The 19,042-nt window shown below is 35.7% G+C and overlaps 3 protein-coding genes across 3 annotated transcripts in view; 1 reads left to right on the top strand and 2 right to left on the bottom strand.

Annotated features, from left to right (window-relative positions):
• Positions 1-6,912: 6,912 nt before the first annotated feature.
• On the top strand, positions 6,913-11,596 carry LOC141295237 (cathepsin B-like). The gene is made up of 10 exons (XM_073826451.1): positions 6,913-7,025; positions 8,119-8,242; positions 8,323-8,408; positions 8,602-8,716; positions 8,809-8,924; positions 10,198-10,283; positions 10,360-10,506; positions 10,718-10,834; positions 10,925-11,053; positions 11,145-11,596. The coding sequence occupies exons 2-10, from the start codon at positions 8,120-8,122 to the stop codon at positions 11,216-11,218; spliced, it is 993 nt and encodes a 330-aa protein (XP_073682552.1). The 5' UTR covers positions 6,913-7,025; position 8,119; the 3' UTR covers positions 11,219-11,596.
• A 5-nt stretch (positions 11,597-11,601) lies between these two features.
• On the bottom strand, positions 11,602-17,518 carry LOC141295238 (uncharacterized). Its single transcript, XM_073826452.1, has 6 exons — positions 16,169-17,518; positions 15,787-15,898; positions 14,365-14,433; positions 13,922-13,995; positions 12,661-12,785; positions 11,602-12,581 (listed from the first exon to the last, which is right to left on the bottom strand). The coding sequence occupies exons 1-6, from the start codon at positions 16,254-16,256 to the stop codon at positions 12,195-12,197; spliced, it is 855 nt and encodes a 284-aa protein (XP_073682553.1). The 5' UTR covers positions 16,257-17,518; the 3' UTR covers positions 11,602-12,194.
• cgref1 (cell growth regulator with EF-hand domain 1) overlaps positions 11,602-19,042 on the bottom strand; it is a 314,634-nt gene continuing 307,193 nt past the window's right edge. The window contains exon 7 of the transcript XR_012341021.1: positions 11,602-11,935. The gene's annotated coding sequence lies outside the window, so the exon portion shown is untranslated. The remainder of the gene's footprint in view (positions 11,936-19,042) is intronic.

The raw sequence follows: 19,042 nt of genomic DNA, 5'->3' as shown, positions 1-19,042 counted from the left end.
GTTAAATTAGGACCTGGCAGAAGCATGCTATTCAATGAGGTACCCTGAAAAGAAGCTCCACAATCGAACACAACTCTGATTTTGTGTTTTTTGGGATGATATACACCATGATGGGGTATATACCACAGACGCCCATCACATCTCTCCAGTTCTGCCAAGGGTACCTTTTCTGCATAGCCCTTCCGGATAACATCCTCCATGAAGGCTGTATACTCTGCATGAAAGGAAGGATTCAGCTTATACCTCTTTTGAAGGCTTAAGACACGTTGCTCTGCGATTCTCCTATTCATTGGCATTACCACTTCAACATTTCTGAATGGCAGGCCAAAGTAATAATGACCATTGATTAGTTTTGCTGAATGGGACATAAAATCCATAAATTGAGAGTCTTCCTTTGACATTGCTAACTGTTCTTCATGTACGGTCTCTGGAAAATCAGTCTTAAACTGCTGCTTCCACAACTCTTCCAATCTCATTACAGCAATCCTATTCACAGTCACAGAAAGTCGGTCAGCGTCATTACCATCATCAGCTTCATTAACCATGCTTACTCCTTTGAGTGGTCCATTAACTGTCCACCCAAACATTGTTCGTATGGCATATGGACCACTGTCCTGGCTACGTACAATCTGCCAAGGCTCCAACGCTTCTGGAACATTAGCTCCGATCAAAAGTTCAATATCAGCATTAATCGCTGGCAAGCATACATGACTCAAATAAGGCCATCTTTCAAGATCTTTCTGAGAGGCAATATTTGCTGTGCTCACAGGCATAGTCTTTTGGGTATACACTTCTGGCAGGGCACAGTAATATTCTTGATTCAGCCCAGAAACTTCCAAGTCTTTCAAAACATAGCTACCAACAGATTTATCCTGACTCATTGTCCTGAGCAGAATATTTACTTTCTTTCCAGTGAGATTGAGCTTGTTCATTAAACTTTCCGTACAGAATGAAGCAGAGCTCCCAGAATCAAGAAAAGCATAGGTCATCACAACATTGTTACCCTTTTTTGACTTAACATAAACTGGAACAATAGACAATGCACAAATGTCCTTACCAGCCCCAGTAAGACCACTAGTTTGAAGAGAAACTACAGCACCATGTACTGCCGCCTTAGATTTAGATTCTCTCTTAACCATAGTGTCTTCATTCTCATGAGGATAAATGTGTAGAAGGCTTGGATGTTTGAGACCACATACGTTACAGGTACTTCTCCTTTTGCAATCACGGCTGATGTGCCCTGCATGTAAACAGCCAAAACAAACTCCTTTTATCTTCAAAAACTTCATCTTTTCTTTGTGATCTTTCCTGTCAAGTGTATGACACTCATCCAGCATGTGTTCTCCATTACAGAAAAGACAAATTCCTCCTGAAGATCTCTTACTATATTCTTTTACATGTGGTGTAGAAGAGATAGTGGTAGCAAAACTGCTTCTAGGTTTTGACTGAATTGTTCTGGAGCTCATCTTCCTACCTCCAGCAGGTAAAGTTTCCTGAATATTGCCAAACACAGGATCAGTGAGAATTTTCACTTGCCTCTCAATAAAGTCCACGATGTCAAAAAAGGTGATCTGACTGTGGCCTCGCTCCTTTAGATCATACGCAACAAATCTCCATTTATCTTTTAGTTTATAAGGAAGCTTTGAAAGGATAACTTGCATGTTAGTAGTGAAATTCAGCTCATTCATATAATGAACATCATGCATAGCATTACAACATCTCCTTAAGAAAAGACCATAATCTTGTAGAGCCCTAGCATCTTCAGATTTTATAGGTTTCCACGAAAGAGCCTTTTCCATATAAGATGAAGCTATTTTCACTTCATTGCCAAAGTTTTCCTTAAGTAAGGTCTTAGCTCTTTGATAACCTTGTGAAGAGATCATGTGCTGGCAACTTTGAACAAGCTCTTTCGGTTGTCCTCGTGTGTATTGCTCCAAAAAATGTAGGCAATCCCCTGGGCTGTCTGCTTTCTTTTCAACCACCTCTTCAAATGAGCGCATGAACTCATGAAAGCGCAATGGATCTCCATCAAAATATGGAATTTCTCTAGGTGGAAGTAAAGACAAGCTTTGTTGTTTAACCAACAAGGTAGCGATTTCATTTTGCTTATCAATAAGCTTAAGTATGTTTGGGCAGCTCTGATCATTTTGGCTTGAACCATGAACATATCCAGCATTTTGATTATCTGATGATGCCACATTAGGTACCAAAGATTGTGAAAGTTTTGTTTTAGATCTTGTTGATTGTTGCTGTTGCTGTACAAACTGGGATTGAAGACTGCTTGAAACCTCTTGTGGATCACCAACATGTGACACACAAGATATTGGCATGGACTGTGTTGTTGCTTGAACACTAACTGATGGTGCCCATGGCTCTGCATCAAATTGGAGGGGCTTGGACACAATTCTGTGAACCGATGCATGTGATTCCAATTCCACATCTTTATACACCTTCACCTTTGCCATTGACACTGCTAATTTTGTTTCCAACTCCAGACTTTCCTTCTTTCTCCTCAACTTTTCCTCTTGCTCCTCCAATGCATGTTTCCTTTGCAGCATTTGTTGAGAAGCCAATAAAGCAGCCAATTCTGCCTCCGCCTTAAGACGAGTGGAGGAAATAGAAGATCGACTGGATCGAGATCCATGAGATGATGCTTTAGATCTTTTACTACTTATATTTGAAACACTGTCCACTGGTTGAACTTCATTTTCAAAATCACCCAAGTCCATTCCAGTCTGTAGATGTACATCAGGAAGTTGAGTATTGTGTGTTGTGGACACAACTTCAACAGAAGGTGAAATATCAGATTCACAAATATATTGAGATGTTGCATGTGGTTCCACAAGCCTGGACTCAAGAGAATCAGAAGTTGCAATACGGGCATTTTCATCATCTTCAACAGAACCTCCATTCATCGCTCGAGCACCTGAAACATTTGTGCCACACAACTTCCCAGTCTCAGCGATCCACTGTTCGACATCCTTCACGAAGCCATTGTAGTACTTAGAAACTGAATCAAACCATTCGTTTTGTTTGGTTTGTTCCTCAAAAGGTAGTAAAGGTAACACATTTCCATGTAACCTAGATGCATCGTCCATCAGCATTTTTATCATTTTCAACATTGAACACACTTCCGACGCATTGTCATCACATGCCATCAGCTCTTTCATGGACACGATCACATTCTTCACTTTATTCACTTTACTCTTACGATCCCTTTGCAAGGCTTCAATTTTAGCCGCCATAGCTTTTGCCGTGGGCTTATGCTCACGTTTGCCGCCATCAGCAACGTGTTCCGTGTCCTCCAAGTTCATTCTCAAACGCAACAACTGTGTCTCAATTCCAAACAGCGCCGCACTCAGCGCGCACAAGACCAACAATGAATGAACGAGCATACCATAGCAGAGTAACGCACACTGCGTTTAGTCCAACGCTTCATTCAACGTAGCGGCTATCACCGCGTCTTCCACAACAACAGCAAGCATCATCCTTTAAACCGCAGACATACCTCTTTCTTCAGCCGTTGCGTGCGTGTGTACTCCACTCCATTTGCAGCTCAATTAGAAGTGATGAAGTGACATACGATGTGCCAGGAAGCCGTTTCCAAATTGCGTCCAAAGTCCAAAAACCATTTCTGTTGACTATAGTATAGCGACAGTCTATAGCCGCTGAGAGGCTAAGTAGAAGAGATACATCCGTGACGCGTTTTCTTTCATTTGCATTTTCTTTGAAGATTTATTAACACGATAAACAAACAAATATACGATTAAAAACGTTTGAACGGTCAACAGAAAGTGAGCGCTCCCCGCTACTCACCCCCTCTCCACTAATTTCCCATACAGGAAACACAATCAAGTTAATATACCTGCACACACCCATGTGAGCAAACCCCCGGAAATACAAAGCACAATACAAAACAAAGACAAATGTTATCAGCACTTACATTCATGGTTACAAAGTACGATTTATATGGATTGCGAGAATATATTTGCATGACTGCAAATATTTCAATCCAGAAACAGTCATGTTTCAGCATTGGGACGAAACTTCCCTACATTTACTTTAATTTCTTGTCATTTCCACCACCACCCTGTCATTCCCACCACACACACATTTTTTAAAAAATATTTAAAAAGTTCTCATCACACATTAAAAAATGTATCCACAATTTATGAGATTTTGCTCTACTTAATATAAAAACTAAAGTTATTCTGTTTTTAAGTAACAGCTATTGAGATGCACATTTGTTCACTGCAGGTCAAAAAAAAAAGTAAAATATTAACCATTTCTCTTTGTAATCTAAGTTTGTCCTCTTACAGACCTTAAAACTAGACAGATTATTTAAACTTAGACTGTGTTATGTGACTTTTGAACTTTTTTTTTCTTCAACTTCACAAGACTAAAAGTTCCCCCTAGTTGAAGAAATGCCCATATACACTGTTTATTTTATTAGGAAAATTCCATATACATAAGAAAAAGTGGGCTTAATGTAGACCAAATTTTTCCCATTTTATTAATGACTTCAAATTGTATGTAAATTTCTTGGAACAAACAAACAAACAAAAAAGCACTGAACAAATGCTCTGAAAGCACTGAAATGTGTGGAATTTTCTTTCTTTCATTACATTTCAAATGTGGAGAACAAGAGAAACAACCAGATCAACTTTCTTTCTTTCTTTTTTCTACACTGTAAAAAGTGAACTTGGATGTAAGTTGGAATACTATAACTATAACTAAGTCTATTTAACATGACTTTCTGCTTTCCAAATTGTAACATAGAATTGTACATTCTTTCAACTTAAATGCTTAGAAATATATCTCAACTTCACATCTAATTAAATATTTCAGCAGGTTCAACGAGAATGCAGTTGAATTGACTTAAGTTGATAAAATGAAATTAAGTTGAAAAAAAAATACTTGATAATATGTAATAAATTAAGTTGAAACAACTTAACATTTTTAGGTGTTACCAGTTGAAGTAATTTTGAGTTGATCCAACTGTTCACTTTTTTCAGTGTATTTTCGTTTTTTCTTTTTCTCTGGCAGCTAATGTTAATTTGACCTGAATATGTAATGCCTCTTGTTCTTGTGGCATTGAATTAATAAAGCTTTAAAAAAAACAGTTGTGATGTGATTCATTATAAAATCCTTCATAAAGTCTATCCTGTTAATTTGTTGATGAGACTTGCTCATTTTGCAGTTTTGTTGAGAAAACAGCTGCCCGTTTGTTTTTTGATTGTGGTGTAACCAACAAATTATGCTTGACTTAAGCACTTTTTTCTGGCCTTACAAATATACATACCTTCATCCTCAAAGATGTTATTTTCTATTATGAAAATTCAAAACTATTATCTGCTAAATATGTTGTTAATTTCTATGTTGAATGCAAAATTGTTTATTTTTAAGCAAAAATGGCTTAAACGTCCTGTCTTTTCCCCTTTTTCTTGCTGAATTTTACTCTCTTGTTCATCTCTTACTTGTAGACTTACAAAAAAGCAAAAAAGTGCCAACATTTTGATGGATTATGACAACTTTTCTAAAAAGATGTAATTTTATTTTTATGCTTTACTTTTTCTATGTGCATAATGCCATAATTTGATGCACACAAATCCATATTATTAGTTTTCTGTTTAAGATTATTCTTTGGAATACATCCATGTCTCATTTCCCTGTTCTTGTATTTTCACAAGTTCTGCAAAAAAAAAAAAAAAAAAAAAAAGAACAGTATGTAGTGGATTAAAATTAACCTAAACTTTTCTCCTTGGACTGTTTGCTCTCATTTTGGGTGTTTTTATTTCTCCTTTTTTTTTTTTTTTTTTTTTTTTTTACTTATTTATGATTTAAGAGGATTTTACATATGTGATCTGTGTTTGGTTTATTAATAACTGTATTTATTTTTCTTTCTTTCTTCAATATAATTTTATGTTCAATTTATTTATTTATTTTAATTTGTTTTACCCCTTGACTTTTTGGTGGTCTGCAATCTGCAATATGTGACCCTAGACCACAAAAACAGTCATAAGTCATAAATTGAGATTTATACATCACCTGAAAGCTGAATAAATAACCTTAGCATTGATGTATGATTTGTTAGGAGATATGAATATTTGGCTGAGACACAATATTCGAAAATCTGGAATCTGAGGGTGCAAAAAAAGAAAAAGAAAAAAAAGAAGAAGAACAAAACACATCTAAATATTGAGAAAGTCCAAATAAAGTTCCTAGCAATGCATATTACTAATCAGAAATTACTTTTGATATATTTATGGTAGAAAATGTAAAAAATATCTTCATGGAACACGATCTTTACTTAATATCCTAATGATTTTTGATATAAAAGAAAAATCGACAATTTTGAACCATACAATGTATTTTTGCCTATTGCTACAAAGATACCCATGCTACTTAAAAGTTTTGTGGTTCAGGGTCACATATGGTCTGTATACAATTATTGCTTAAATTAAAACTAATAATAAATAAACAAAACAGCTTTGCTTATTTATCAAGCTTTACAACTTGTAAAACAAAGTTGAAAAAATATCAGATAACAATGAAAAAAATGACGAAAAATCTAAATCTAAACAAAGTTTACAATTGCACTTCTGTAACCATAACGTAAACGTCGAAATTATGAGATAAAAGTTTAAATTATGAAAAATGTATGACCTTAAAGCCATAATTCTGACATAAAAATTCGACTCTTAATACCATAGTGCTAGTTTTTTATCACAGCTTTTTTGACTAATTTATTAGAGCATGATTTTTCTTTGCCTTCCATACGATTCATCACATTTACATTTGCATACGAAACTAAATTAACAAACAGTACTTTGAGTACTGAAATGACGAGATTTGATCACGTGACAGTCATGAGACCCCGAATGCACATGACTAATCACGTGATCTGTAGTCGCTTTATAAAGCCATCAGCTTGCAGTTCAACTGTTGTTTATTTCCGCCTAGTGCAACTTTTGGGGAGTGAGACCCACATTACAAAGAAACAACTGCCAGCACACAAAAGAAAGGTAGGACTTTGTTCATTAAATCAGTTTTCAAGTCGCAAGGACGTAGATTATTTTTATTTTGGATTTGTTTGCTTGGTTATAATTTGACCTCCAAATAGATATTGAAAAGGCGCATCTTATATTTATAATACGAAAATCACAACACGAAACATTTTATCGGGTAATAGCATGACTTTATTTATTTTTAAACCGTTCCTGCTCTTTGAAATATAGTATCAAATACAGTGACTTTCTTTGATTTTAAGATATGGATTCGTTATGACCATGTAAACAAGGCCTGCAGATAAAAACGAAAGTGGGACATTTGGAAACCAGAGCTAATACACATGTGAACGCTTCAGTTGCTCTAATTGACAATAGACTCCTCGTTTACTTAAACACAATATTAGATTTCAAACAGTAGATATTTTACGTCTCACCCAAGTGGGGACTTTTAAATCCAACGAATAGTTTTATATTACCATTCTATATGATATACTTGACTTCTGACGGTGTTATTGCTTTCTGAAGCTGTGTTTTTGACTAGTCCTCCAGATAACATTGGGGTTTAAGGTCAAAGTAGGCTGGCTTTCTTAAACTTATCGGGTATTTCCTTGAAATTGCTGACTCACGCACGTCTTATGATTGCTTATGTCATTATAGACCTTTTAGAGGAAGTGCAACCCAGCTTGTATGAAAATGATATCGATAAATTGGTGCTTTATACTAGTTGCATCAGGATTGTGGTGTAAGTTAGTAATGGGGGAAATGGGAAGTTTTAAACCAAGCCTGGTAAACACAGAGTTAGTGGTCCCTTTAAAATTAAGTGTCTTAAATGTAGATTTCTGACCTAGAGTAGTTGCTAAAGGCTTGTTTGTCTGGTTGTGTAACCATAAGGAATTGTGGCCATGTTTATTTAAAGATGTCAAGAGCTTTCAATTCTGCATGACTGCAGGCTAAAGATGACCCTACTGTAGACAATCGGTGATCTGTTTCATCTTGATGTGCCACCTGACTATTGTATGTTTAAGCTGCAGTCTGTATTAAGAGTGGTTAAAGTGGGACCTTTAGAATTGCACGTAAAAGTGAGATTAATTGTGTTTTTGTGTTTCAGAATGTGGCGGCTGGCTTTCCTCTGCGTGATCTCAGCCCTTTCGGTTAGCTGGGCTCGACCTCGCCTCGCTCCCCTCTCCCATGAGATGATCAATTTCATCAACAAAGCAAACACTACTTGGAAGGTAAGAGATGTGAGAAGGATATTGGGGGGTCTGTACGATCTCCTGCATGATTTTAAAATAAATCTAATTCCCACCTATAGGCTGGACACAACTTCGGCGACGTCGACTACAGCTATGTGAAGAGGCTGTGTGGGACTTTGCTGAAAGGACCCAAACTCCCTGTCATGTGAGTTCAGTTAAATGTGGTGTGAGACGAAAGAGTGAGTGGAGAAACTTTAAAGTGGAAGTGGAACTTGTCAACATTGCAGTCATGGTATACATATGACTACTTTGTCACACAATGTTCTTTAGGTTTCCTTATGCTACCTACTTTCAGTTCTGCATTCCAGAATAACAGCTCTTTGTCTTTTATTTGCCAGGGTACAGTATGCTGATGACATCAAGCTCCCCACTAACTTTGATCCTAGGGAGCAGTGGCCCAACTGCCCCACTCTTAAAGAGATCAGAGACCAGGGTTCTTGCGGTTCATGCTGGGTGAGGACTTATCTCTGGTGTGCGCAACATGACCTTTGGTTTCTGTTACTTGTAACTTAGGTTTTTGCTGAGCATCTTCATTCTCTTCATAGGCATTTGGGGCTGCTGAAGCTATATCTGACAGAATATGCATCCACAGCAATGCCAAAGTGAGTGTGGAGGTCTCTGCTCAGGACCTGCTTACCTGCTGTGACAGCTGTGGCATGGGGTGAGTTGAAGATGTAATTGCAAAGGCTGAAGTGCACTACCTGACTCTTCAAATCTGAATCCACTTTAAAGGGATAATTTACCCACAAAATGATTTATTAGCCATCAAGCTATTCCAGGTGTATATGATTTTAATCTTTCAAATCGGAGTAATAAAAATGCCTTGACTTTTCAAAGCTTTATAATGGCAGTTAAGGTGTGTCCATCCATCATAAAATGTGCTACATGCAGCTCTGGCTAATAAAGGACTTTTGAAACTAAATGGTGCGTTTGTATAAGAAATATCCAACTTATTTCAATGTCATAATCACTCTGGTCAAGATGGACGGTATCATTCATTTGAAGCAATTCACTAGCAAAAACCAGATCAAATTAATAGCCATTTTCCAATTTCAACGTTTTTAATTACTTATGGTTATGTTATATATATATATATAATATTTTTTTTTTTTTTTTTTTTTTTTTCCCCCCCCTGCGTTGCAAAATGGTTCACTCTTTAAAAGCACTCCATCGCATTGTGAATCATTTGATGCAGATTGGGAATTCGGAGCAGCTTTATAAATCAATTTGCAATACACGCTCTGAAATCCTGAGTCCTGATCTGAAATGATGGTTTGTGACTCATTCAGGGGTGTGTTTCCCGAAAGCAAGTGAAGGTCGCAAGTTCCTTTGTTACAAATGGAGCTCAATGGAGTTTACAACCATAGTTGGCTAATGATGCTTTTGGGACCGCAGAGCATGGATCACGAATCACTCTGATTTGGCTAGGTTGCAGGTTTACTAATCTTTGGCTTCAGACTGTAACTTTGGAGCAGGGATTGTGAATAATTTGACTTTAAATCAGTATTTAGTGGGTTTCTCCATATCGGAGCTTCAGTGCATGGATCAAGTCATTTGACTTTAAATCGGGGGTTTTTGGAGCAGGTTTCTGACTCCCTCACTTCAGATCGTAACTTTGGAGCACGGATTGAAAATTATTACGTTTGGGTTTTTGAAGCGGGTTTCGCAAGCCACTTCATTTCGATCTGAACTTTTTTTTTTTTTCTTTTTGTCCTTGTTTAATTTAAAAGGCATTTAATAAGTGGGATCTATGAATAAAGCCTTTGAAAAATTTAAAAGTAGTGCTTGAAGTTCTTCAGTCCTGGAATTTCATTTAACAGTATCTATATGAATCCTGCATACATCAAATGACAGTCATACTACCAGACATCGCGTTTTAATGCTGTGTTTGTGCCGTTTTGGCCCATAAGATATTAATTCTGTTTTAATCTCAGATGTAACGGTGGATACCCATCTGCTGCTTGGGCATTCTGGAACTCAGACGGTCTGGTCAGCGGTGGACTCTATAACTCCCATATTGGTTAGTGACTTCCCTGATATTATTACTTTGATTGCATTTGCAAAGCTTTAACTTAATAGAACCTGCTTATTTTTAGGCTGCCGTCCATACACCATTGAACCCTGTGAGCATCATGTGAATGGCAGTCGCCCTCCTTGTTCTGGAGAGGGTGGAGACACTCCTAACTGTGATATGGCCTGTGAACCTGGCTACAGCCCCTCTTACAAGGAGGACAAACACTTTGGTAAGAGTTCAAAGAACTGAAATTTAGTACATGTTTCACCCTCATGACGACTTTGCATCTCTTCAGACATTTCTTTCAGCGGTTGTAGACCTATTTTCAACTCAAAGCCTGCCTGTTGTCCACAGGATTATTTAAAGGCTCACATGCACTCCCAAGTTTGCTGTCAAAAAGTGAATTCATTTAACTTTTTGGTCCTTGTTTGTCACTGCAGGAAAGACATCCTATAGTGTTCCATCTAATCAGAAGGATATTATGAAAGAGCTCTTCAAGAACGGCCCAGTAGAGGGAGCTTTCACCGTCTATGAGGACTTCCTGCAATATAAATCTGGTTGGTTTCAGTTTATCATTTAAAAACATGGCAGAAGTACAAATACAACATGGAATGGTTGAGAATTTGGTTATTAACTTATTTTTGTAGGTGTATATCAACACGTGAGTGGATCTGCACTAGGCGGTCATGCTATTAAGATCATGGGCTGGGGCGAGGAGAATGGCGTCCCCTATTGGCTTGCTGCTAACTCCTGGAACACTGACTGGGGTGATAATGGTGAGGTTCATTCTCTTTTGTAAAGGCTAAAATGCTATTTTGTCTGCAGTTTGTTACTCCACTTAATTTTTTTTTTTTTTTGCTGCTTTAGGATATTTCAAGATTCTCAGAGGTGAGGACCACTGTGGCATTGAATCTGAAATTGTCGCTGGAATCCCAATGTGATCACCAAAAACTACAAGAGGGTGCTGAAATAAGTGACATAGAATGTCTTCCACTTTAAGCTGATGGCCATCCTCTATGGCAGTGATACATTTAAGTTTTGTTAATCAATCAATTTTATACGTGTCTTTTTAGACGAGGATCCTCAATCAGGTACATTTTAGTAGTTTTAGAACTGAAATGTCATTTTTAAGCACCACAAAATATGTAACCATAGTCCAGGAGTCAGTTTTAGGCTACCTATAAAACCAACTTGATGCCTCAGCCATAATTGTCCTGTATGTTTGAGTTTTTTAAAAAATTGCTTGTTTAGGTTGACTGGTTTTTACTTGTTTTGAGTTTTAATGCACTGTCTAAAATGTAATAAATATTAAAACCAAAGTATGTACTGTCATGACTGGTTTTTAATCGCTTGACATCTTATGGGAATGAAGGAATATCAGATCTAAGGGAAGAAGTCTTCACACTATGTATAGAAATCAGGAATGCTGAGGCTTTATGAGAAATCCGTACTGGAAATGAAGCATTAGGGATCTTTTGTTTCTTTGGAAAGTGCAGTACAGCTTTACTGTGTGACTTGCGCTTAAAATAAAAACCAGCAACTTCGCACAGTTAAATTGTTCACTTGTGGCAATATAATTTAAGCCTTCTACATCCTGAGCCTGAGGTGTAGAAATATGCCAAGGGTTGGTTACAAAACCCTATCAATGGTTACTAAACCTTGGCTGTTCCTAGCTTTACTTTCAGGGTTTGCATAGTTTGAACAGTGTTACTAATTCAGATAATTGTTTGGGTTTCATAACTCAATTCTGAGGATTCACAATGCTAACATTAACACATGCTTTTGTACTTTAACTTTTAGTATGTCCATAAATTAGGCATCCGTCATACAGTACAGTATATGCAGCAGGTAAGTGGTTTCCAATGTATGGCTGATTTGTACAAGTCTCTAAAATTGCACTTTATGCTTAATTTGGCATTAAATCTCTGGTTGCCCTTGATGTACTGGAATGTTCTTCTCTCCCTGATCATCATCTTGCAGCTTCTCTTCTGGAGGCTGCTCCTGCTGGTTGTGATTCTCAACCTCCATGATTTCTTCTTTAGATGAGTCTTGTGTCTCATTTTGATGTTCAGACACTTGGTTGCCCTCTGTATCTTGTTGGTGAGTTTCAGGAAGTCCATCCTCTGGTTTTGTGTGTGTTTGCTCCTGTTTTAAGGCATCCTCAGCAGGTGGTTCGGTGGGAACAATTTTGTTTTCTTGCTGATGGTCTTTCGAGGATGATGATGATAACAGCTCTGACGGAGCAAGTAGTCCATCCTGGTTCAGATCCTGAGTTTGTAGCAGATAATCCACCATAGATACAACCTACAATGTAAATAAATTGAAGTCATAAGAGAATTCAAGAGCTTACTTTGAATGTTGTGACACAACTAGCAGCACTTACAGAATCTGCTGACTTTGGCATCATTTCATGATTAGTCAGGAAATCTGTCAGTAGTTGCATCAGTTCAAGGCCATCCATCTGCCCACTTCTGTCATAGTCGTACAGAGAGAAAAGGAAGAATATCTCTGTGGCAAGAAGAGAACAAATCAAACAAAGAAGCTGATACATTTTACAGAATTGTGGCAAACTGCTATTGAAACCCACAATAATATATAAAATATCAGCATAACTTAAGAGTATATCTAAAATCATTTATTGGGTACTTTCAATTGGTAGGTGGCTGTCCCGATCCCTAACCTCTAAATTTCAACTTAAATTTTCCACTGAAAATATTTGTTCATTTGCATTGTTGTTTTTAAAAGTATCTTTTTGATTCTTTTAAAAATGAAGTTCTAAAAATGTTATATTTTCTTTATTTTATGAAGCTTAATGTAAAAAAACAAAACACACCTTTTTGGGAGTTTATTCCATAACATTTAACCACTGTTCATAACATGAATGCATCTTTGAGCTAGGTTCAAAAGTATCTAAAATTGTCACTACTGAAACATTTGATGAAGTTTCGGCAGTGGCGTCTTCGTTTTGTGGGTGTTATCCTGTAAAATTGTCACGACCAAAACGTTTCATAATTGTTTCGGTAGTGAACTGAATTACCAACTAAGATATTATGACAGTTTTTCGTTCAATGTTTATTCAAACTAATGAATCCTTAACTTTGAAATCAGTATGATCAGCTTTTTGCCTTTTACAAGAAAAAATTGATAAATTACACTGGGAATATTTTTAAAAATGTATTTACCTCTGAAAAAAAAAATTAATAAAATAGCAAAAAATAAATATTTACAATCTAGATGCAAGCAAAAGCATAATAGGTCAATATAACCTTTCTAATTAAATTATGAGAATTAGAATTAACTACACAATTACTAGAAATATTATACATATATTATAAATATTTAATGGCATACAATTTTTTTTTGGAAAACAACTTTTTTTCAAGACATTTTCAACTCTGACTTTGGACCAATTCTGTAGAATGACCCATATACAGATAACTAAATATATATTAAATGTATGTATTAAAAAACAATAAAAACGTCTATTTTTATGGAACTAATTTAAACTAGGCAATGTAATCATCTTAATATAAAACAGAAGATACAAAAATTCTTCTCATTGTATGCAAAGAGGAAAATTTCCAGAAGTACTGGAAATAAAAGAGGTTAACTGAGAGACCATGTTAATAATGAACTATATTAACCTTGTTCCCTTGTGTTCAGCTCTGGACTGGTCTGTCCTTCCTTCAGGCTGCTCTTGATGTAGCTTTGCAAGAGCCTGTCACACAGAATCAAGGCCATTTTAGTTTAGCTTTATACGATTACAGTGTATACAGAGGAAAAAAGACAAAGATACTTTTCTGACTCGAAACATTTGAAAATTTACACCATTGTGTTAAACATGCACAACTCCATAGTGTCTTTCTTTAGGACTTTTAAGTTGGAATGCACAGCAAACATTTTGTTTTGACACCATTTTTAGCTATTGCTTGTTCAGCATGTCATTGTGTCAGCTGTGGAAATCTCAGCATTATCTCTGATGTGAAGGCAAACTTTGAACCTAGAGGCAAAGGTACTTGCTTGTTTGATAAGCTGGGTTTTAATATAGTACAGCAAGACTCAGGGAGATATAGACAAATAAATTAACCTGCGGTTGTCTTCGCTGGACCCAAAAGGATTTGGAAGGTCTGGTACAACAATGTCATCATTGGAAAAACTAGAATCAGAAGAAAAAAGAGCCAAGTTAATTTCACATTTGTAACCCTGGACCACAAAACTAGTGTAAAGGCTAAATAAATATGCTTTCCATTGATGTATGAGTCAAGATCTGACAATATTTGGCTGAGAAAATAAATAAATAACAAAATACCTTTAATAGCCTTTAAAGATGACCAAATGAAGTTCTTAGCAATGCATATTACTAATAAAAAAATAAGTTTTGATATATTTATGGTAGGAAATATACAAAAATCTTAATGGAACATGATCTTTATTTAATATCCTAATGATTTTTGGCATAAAAGAAAAATAAATAATTTTGACCCATATACTGTAATGTATTGTTGGCTGTCCATTGATTTATTGTTTGTTAAAATAGGACAATGTTTGTCTGAGATACAACTATTTGAAAACCTGGAATCTGAGGGTGCAAAAAAATCTAAATATTGAGAAAATCGTCTTAAAAGTTGACCAAATGAAGTTATTAGCAATGCATATTACTAATCAAAAATCAAGTTTTTATATATTTATGGTAGAAAATGTACAAAATATATTCATGGAACATGATCTTTACTTAATATCCTAATGATTTTGGGCATAAAAGAAAAATCGATAATTTTGACCCATACGATGTATTTTTGGCTATTGCTACAAATATACCTGTGACTGGTTTTGTAAACATTTCATGCCATATCAATGCCAGGATACTATTTTTGAACATATTTTACTATTGGATAAGTAACTATATATCTTAATCATAATACTCCATCCACTATAGTAAATCAGTATCAGAAAGCTTAATATATATATATATATATATATATTACAGTTCAAGATGTTATTTACAGGTACAATTCCTATGTACAGTCAAATCTAAATCTAATACACAATGCATAATCAAAATCTAACATGCATTAATTAATTTAGTAAGTTTAATTAATACAATCCACAATAATAACTGAATAACTGATTTAATACATAGTTAAGATTTCCAGCCTGTAGGCCAATTGTAAAAACATTAGCTCTGGATTCCAGTTTATTGCTTTCTATTTGATTTGTTCTCATTTTCAATGATCAATTCAATTACTTAACTAAATTGTCAAAACACACATTTACATCTTCCACTTCCACTTTTTCCTTTAGACAGCAGCAGCAGTAGTAGTAGTAATAATTTTTTTAACAAAAAATAAACGTGTGCATATATAGACCTATTTTACGTATATTGGCTATACTGAATGATATATCAAATATGTTTCAATTTATCCTTAAAATCCAATTGGGTGGCACCAATACTATAATATATAGAGTGTAGTACAGTACAGTATACTAGCATAGCATTAATGCGGCCTACCTGTGTGTTTGCTGAACTTGTGGAGCACAAAGACTCAGTGAAGGGAGGATGAGCAAAAACAGAAGCCGTGTTATGATCATATTAACTGCTCCACTGGATCGCTTTGCCACACCTGTCACCACAATAAACCGATTCATGAACCATTAGAGAGGAAAATCGAGCACTCAAGAATGATACAGCAACTGTTGCACTGTTTAAATCAAATAATCAAAATGATTCCGAATATGAGGAGCCGTGCATTTGACCGAACACTTTACACTGCGAGAACAAGGAAGCCTGTTCTTCTTTTTTTATGTGCATTGTAGGATGCTAGTATGACTACCAAGGCAAACAGTAAAGATGTAACGTTAACGCTAACAGAAAAGCTAGAAGTGAAACGTGCCTGTATCTCTCGCAGCGGCGGTTAGCGGTCGCTCCATGATGAAACCCACCCCGACTGAGGAGAGCAGCACAGCCCCGTATGTTTGCATCAGTGACGGGCTACACGTGGATTCCGTGGACGTGTCGTTGGCCGAATAAAATCAGCTCCTCCTTGCGCTCTCCACCGGCTTCCATCATCGCCACGTAGAGTCGCTGACACTGCATTTACAACCTGCAATTTCTCCGCATGCACCGCCTCTTTGATACAATATCTTATCCGTTACTGAGGAAGTCCTGTTAATATTACTAAGTGAGCAGAGTAGGTAAGGGCAATTTCTTATTGTAGCCTTTGGTTAACAAAAGAACACATGATGTTTTTATTGTTTTGCGTTTAGAAGTATATAATGCACAAATTTTCCATACAACCCTGCTGCTGACATCCCCTTTCCTGTTGTATTAAAAAATGAATGTTTTTGCACAATTTGGCCACAAGATGGCATGCAACTATAATGCAATAGTATAAATATAATCTTTGTGAAACCAACTCACCAATGCATAATAAAAATATAGTCATAATAATAACAACACGTTGATTTAATAATTATTTGGAATAAAATAAAATAAAATAAACTATAGTGGTAGTAGGTTTACTCAGTGTAACTGAGGCTTATGTACACTGCTTTGCCACATGATGGCGTTGCTTCCGTATTAAAGGCTATGACAAAGTATTACAGTTAAAGCCAGCTTCCATTTGTTTAAAGATTTTTAAACAAAACCACAAAACCAGTCATAAGGGTCACTTTTTTAATTGAAAGCTGAATAAATATGCTTTTCATTGATGTATGGTTTGTTAGAATATGACAATATTTGGCAGAGATACAACTATTTGAAAATCTGCAATCTGAGGGTGCAAAAAAATCTAAATATTGAGAAAATCGCCTTAAGGTTGTCCAAATTAAGTTCTTAGCGATGCATATTACTAATCAAAAATTAAGTTTTGATATATTTTATGAAATATCTTCATGGAACATGATCTTTACTTAATATCATAATGATTTTTGGCATAGAAAAATTAATCAATTTGACCAATGCAATGTATTTTGGGCTATTGCTACAAATATACCCATGCTAATTAAGGCTGGTTTTGTGGTCCAGGGTCACATATAAAGTCACAATAGCAAATTATTAAAAGCCAAAACGTATCTATCTATTATCTGTCTGTCTATTTAGAATCAACAGCTTTCTTCATAGGATCACCTTGACTTGTCGAGTTGATTTGATTGATTCGATTGTTGTTGATCAACTCAAAGTGCACAAATGCTTAGTTTATGGTAGAAAATCAATACCTGCCTTCCCCCGCAGTAAGTCATACTGTAGGTAAATCCAATGTTGATTGAATATTTCTTCTCACTGTATATCATCTGTGTCCAGTTGATCATTGATCTTAGTACAGGACAGAGGTCAGTGGGGGGTGTGCGCACATGGAGGAAAGGCCAACGTTTGTACTGCTCCCAAGCGTAGTCTTCATAGTAGCAAAATGTAGAATAAAGCACATATCCTCATCTTATATAATAAACATACAGCTAAAGTCAAAAGTTTACATACACATTGCAAAATCTGCAAAATGTTAATTATTTTTTACCAAAACAAAGGGGTTCGTAAAAAAAAAAATGTATGTTATTTTTTATTCAGTACTGACCTGTTGATATTTCACGTAGAAAACGTTTACACACAGTCCACAAGAGAAAATATTAGTTGCATTTATAAAAATGACCACGTTGAAAGGTTTGCATGCACTTGATTCTTAATACTGTGTTGTTACCTGAATGATCCACAGCTGTGTTCAAACTTTTAGAATTTGAAGATCAGGGTAGATCAGGTAAATTTAACTTATTTATTCTTATGGGAAACATGTAACTATATTCTGTAGCTTCTAAAGGGCAGTATTAAATGAAAAAAAAAAAAAAGCAAAAAAAAAAAAAAAATTACACATCTTCATTCTGTTCAGAAGTTTTCACCCCCGGCTCTAAAGTGATTGAACCTTCTGTAATAGTTGCATATGAGTCCCTTAGTTGTTCTCAGTGTGCAAAAATGGATCTCAAAATCAAAGGAAAATCATTGGAAAGTACACAAAATGCTGAAAAAACAGAATTTGTGGGACCTGAAGGATTTTTCTGAAGAACAGCGGGCAGTTTAACTGTTCAGGACTCATGAACAACTATCACGAAACTTTTGACTTCAGCTGTAATTGATAAGATTGCTTTTACTGGTTTAAAAAATACAGTTAGTTAGTTAATAAACTATTAATAAACAATAATAAACTGATCAGCTTTTTCTTAGCCATTTGTAAATCTCACAAGTGTGTATTGTGTGTGGATGGTGTTCGATTTCCTAACAGCTGTGCCTGTTTCATGTATTGCTTTCGGTAGGCTACCATCTGTTCTGCCTTACTGCCAGATAGACAGTTCAGCCAAAATGCTATTGTGTTTTCACAAACATTATGAACAATTTTATGCTAATCCTTCTAATCCAGTGCTATAGGAACCAAGCTTTTCCTTATGGTTAAATTAAGTTTGTTTAACTACACCTGAGTAAACTGATATTACATATTATTATCCATATATTGCATATTATAAAGTCAGAACTGCAAGATATAAACAATTCTGACTTTATTTCTTAGATTTGTGACTTTATTTCTCTCAATTGCGAGTTAATAACTCACAATTGCATGTTATGTAGAATTGCAAGATATAAAGTCACAAGTCTGAATTTTTTTTCTCGCAAATGCGAGTTTGTTTCTTGCAATTCTGACTTTTTTTTTTCTCAGAATTGTGAGATGTAAACTCACAATTGCAAATTTGCGAGTTATAAAGTCCAATGTTCCCAGAGTTTATAT

The sequence above is a fragment of the Garra rufa genome, chromosome 21 (assembly GCF_049309525.1).
Source record: "Garra rufa chromosome 21, GarRuf1.0, whole genome shotgun sequence".
NCBI lineage: Eukaryota > Metazoa > Chordata > Actinopteri > Cypriniformes > Cyprinidae > Garra > Garra rufa.
This window is presented reverse-complemented; position numbering and strand designations above follow the sequence as displayed.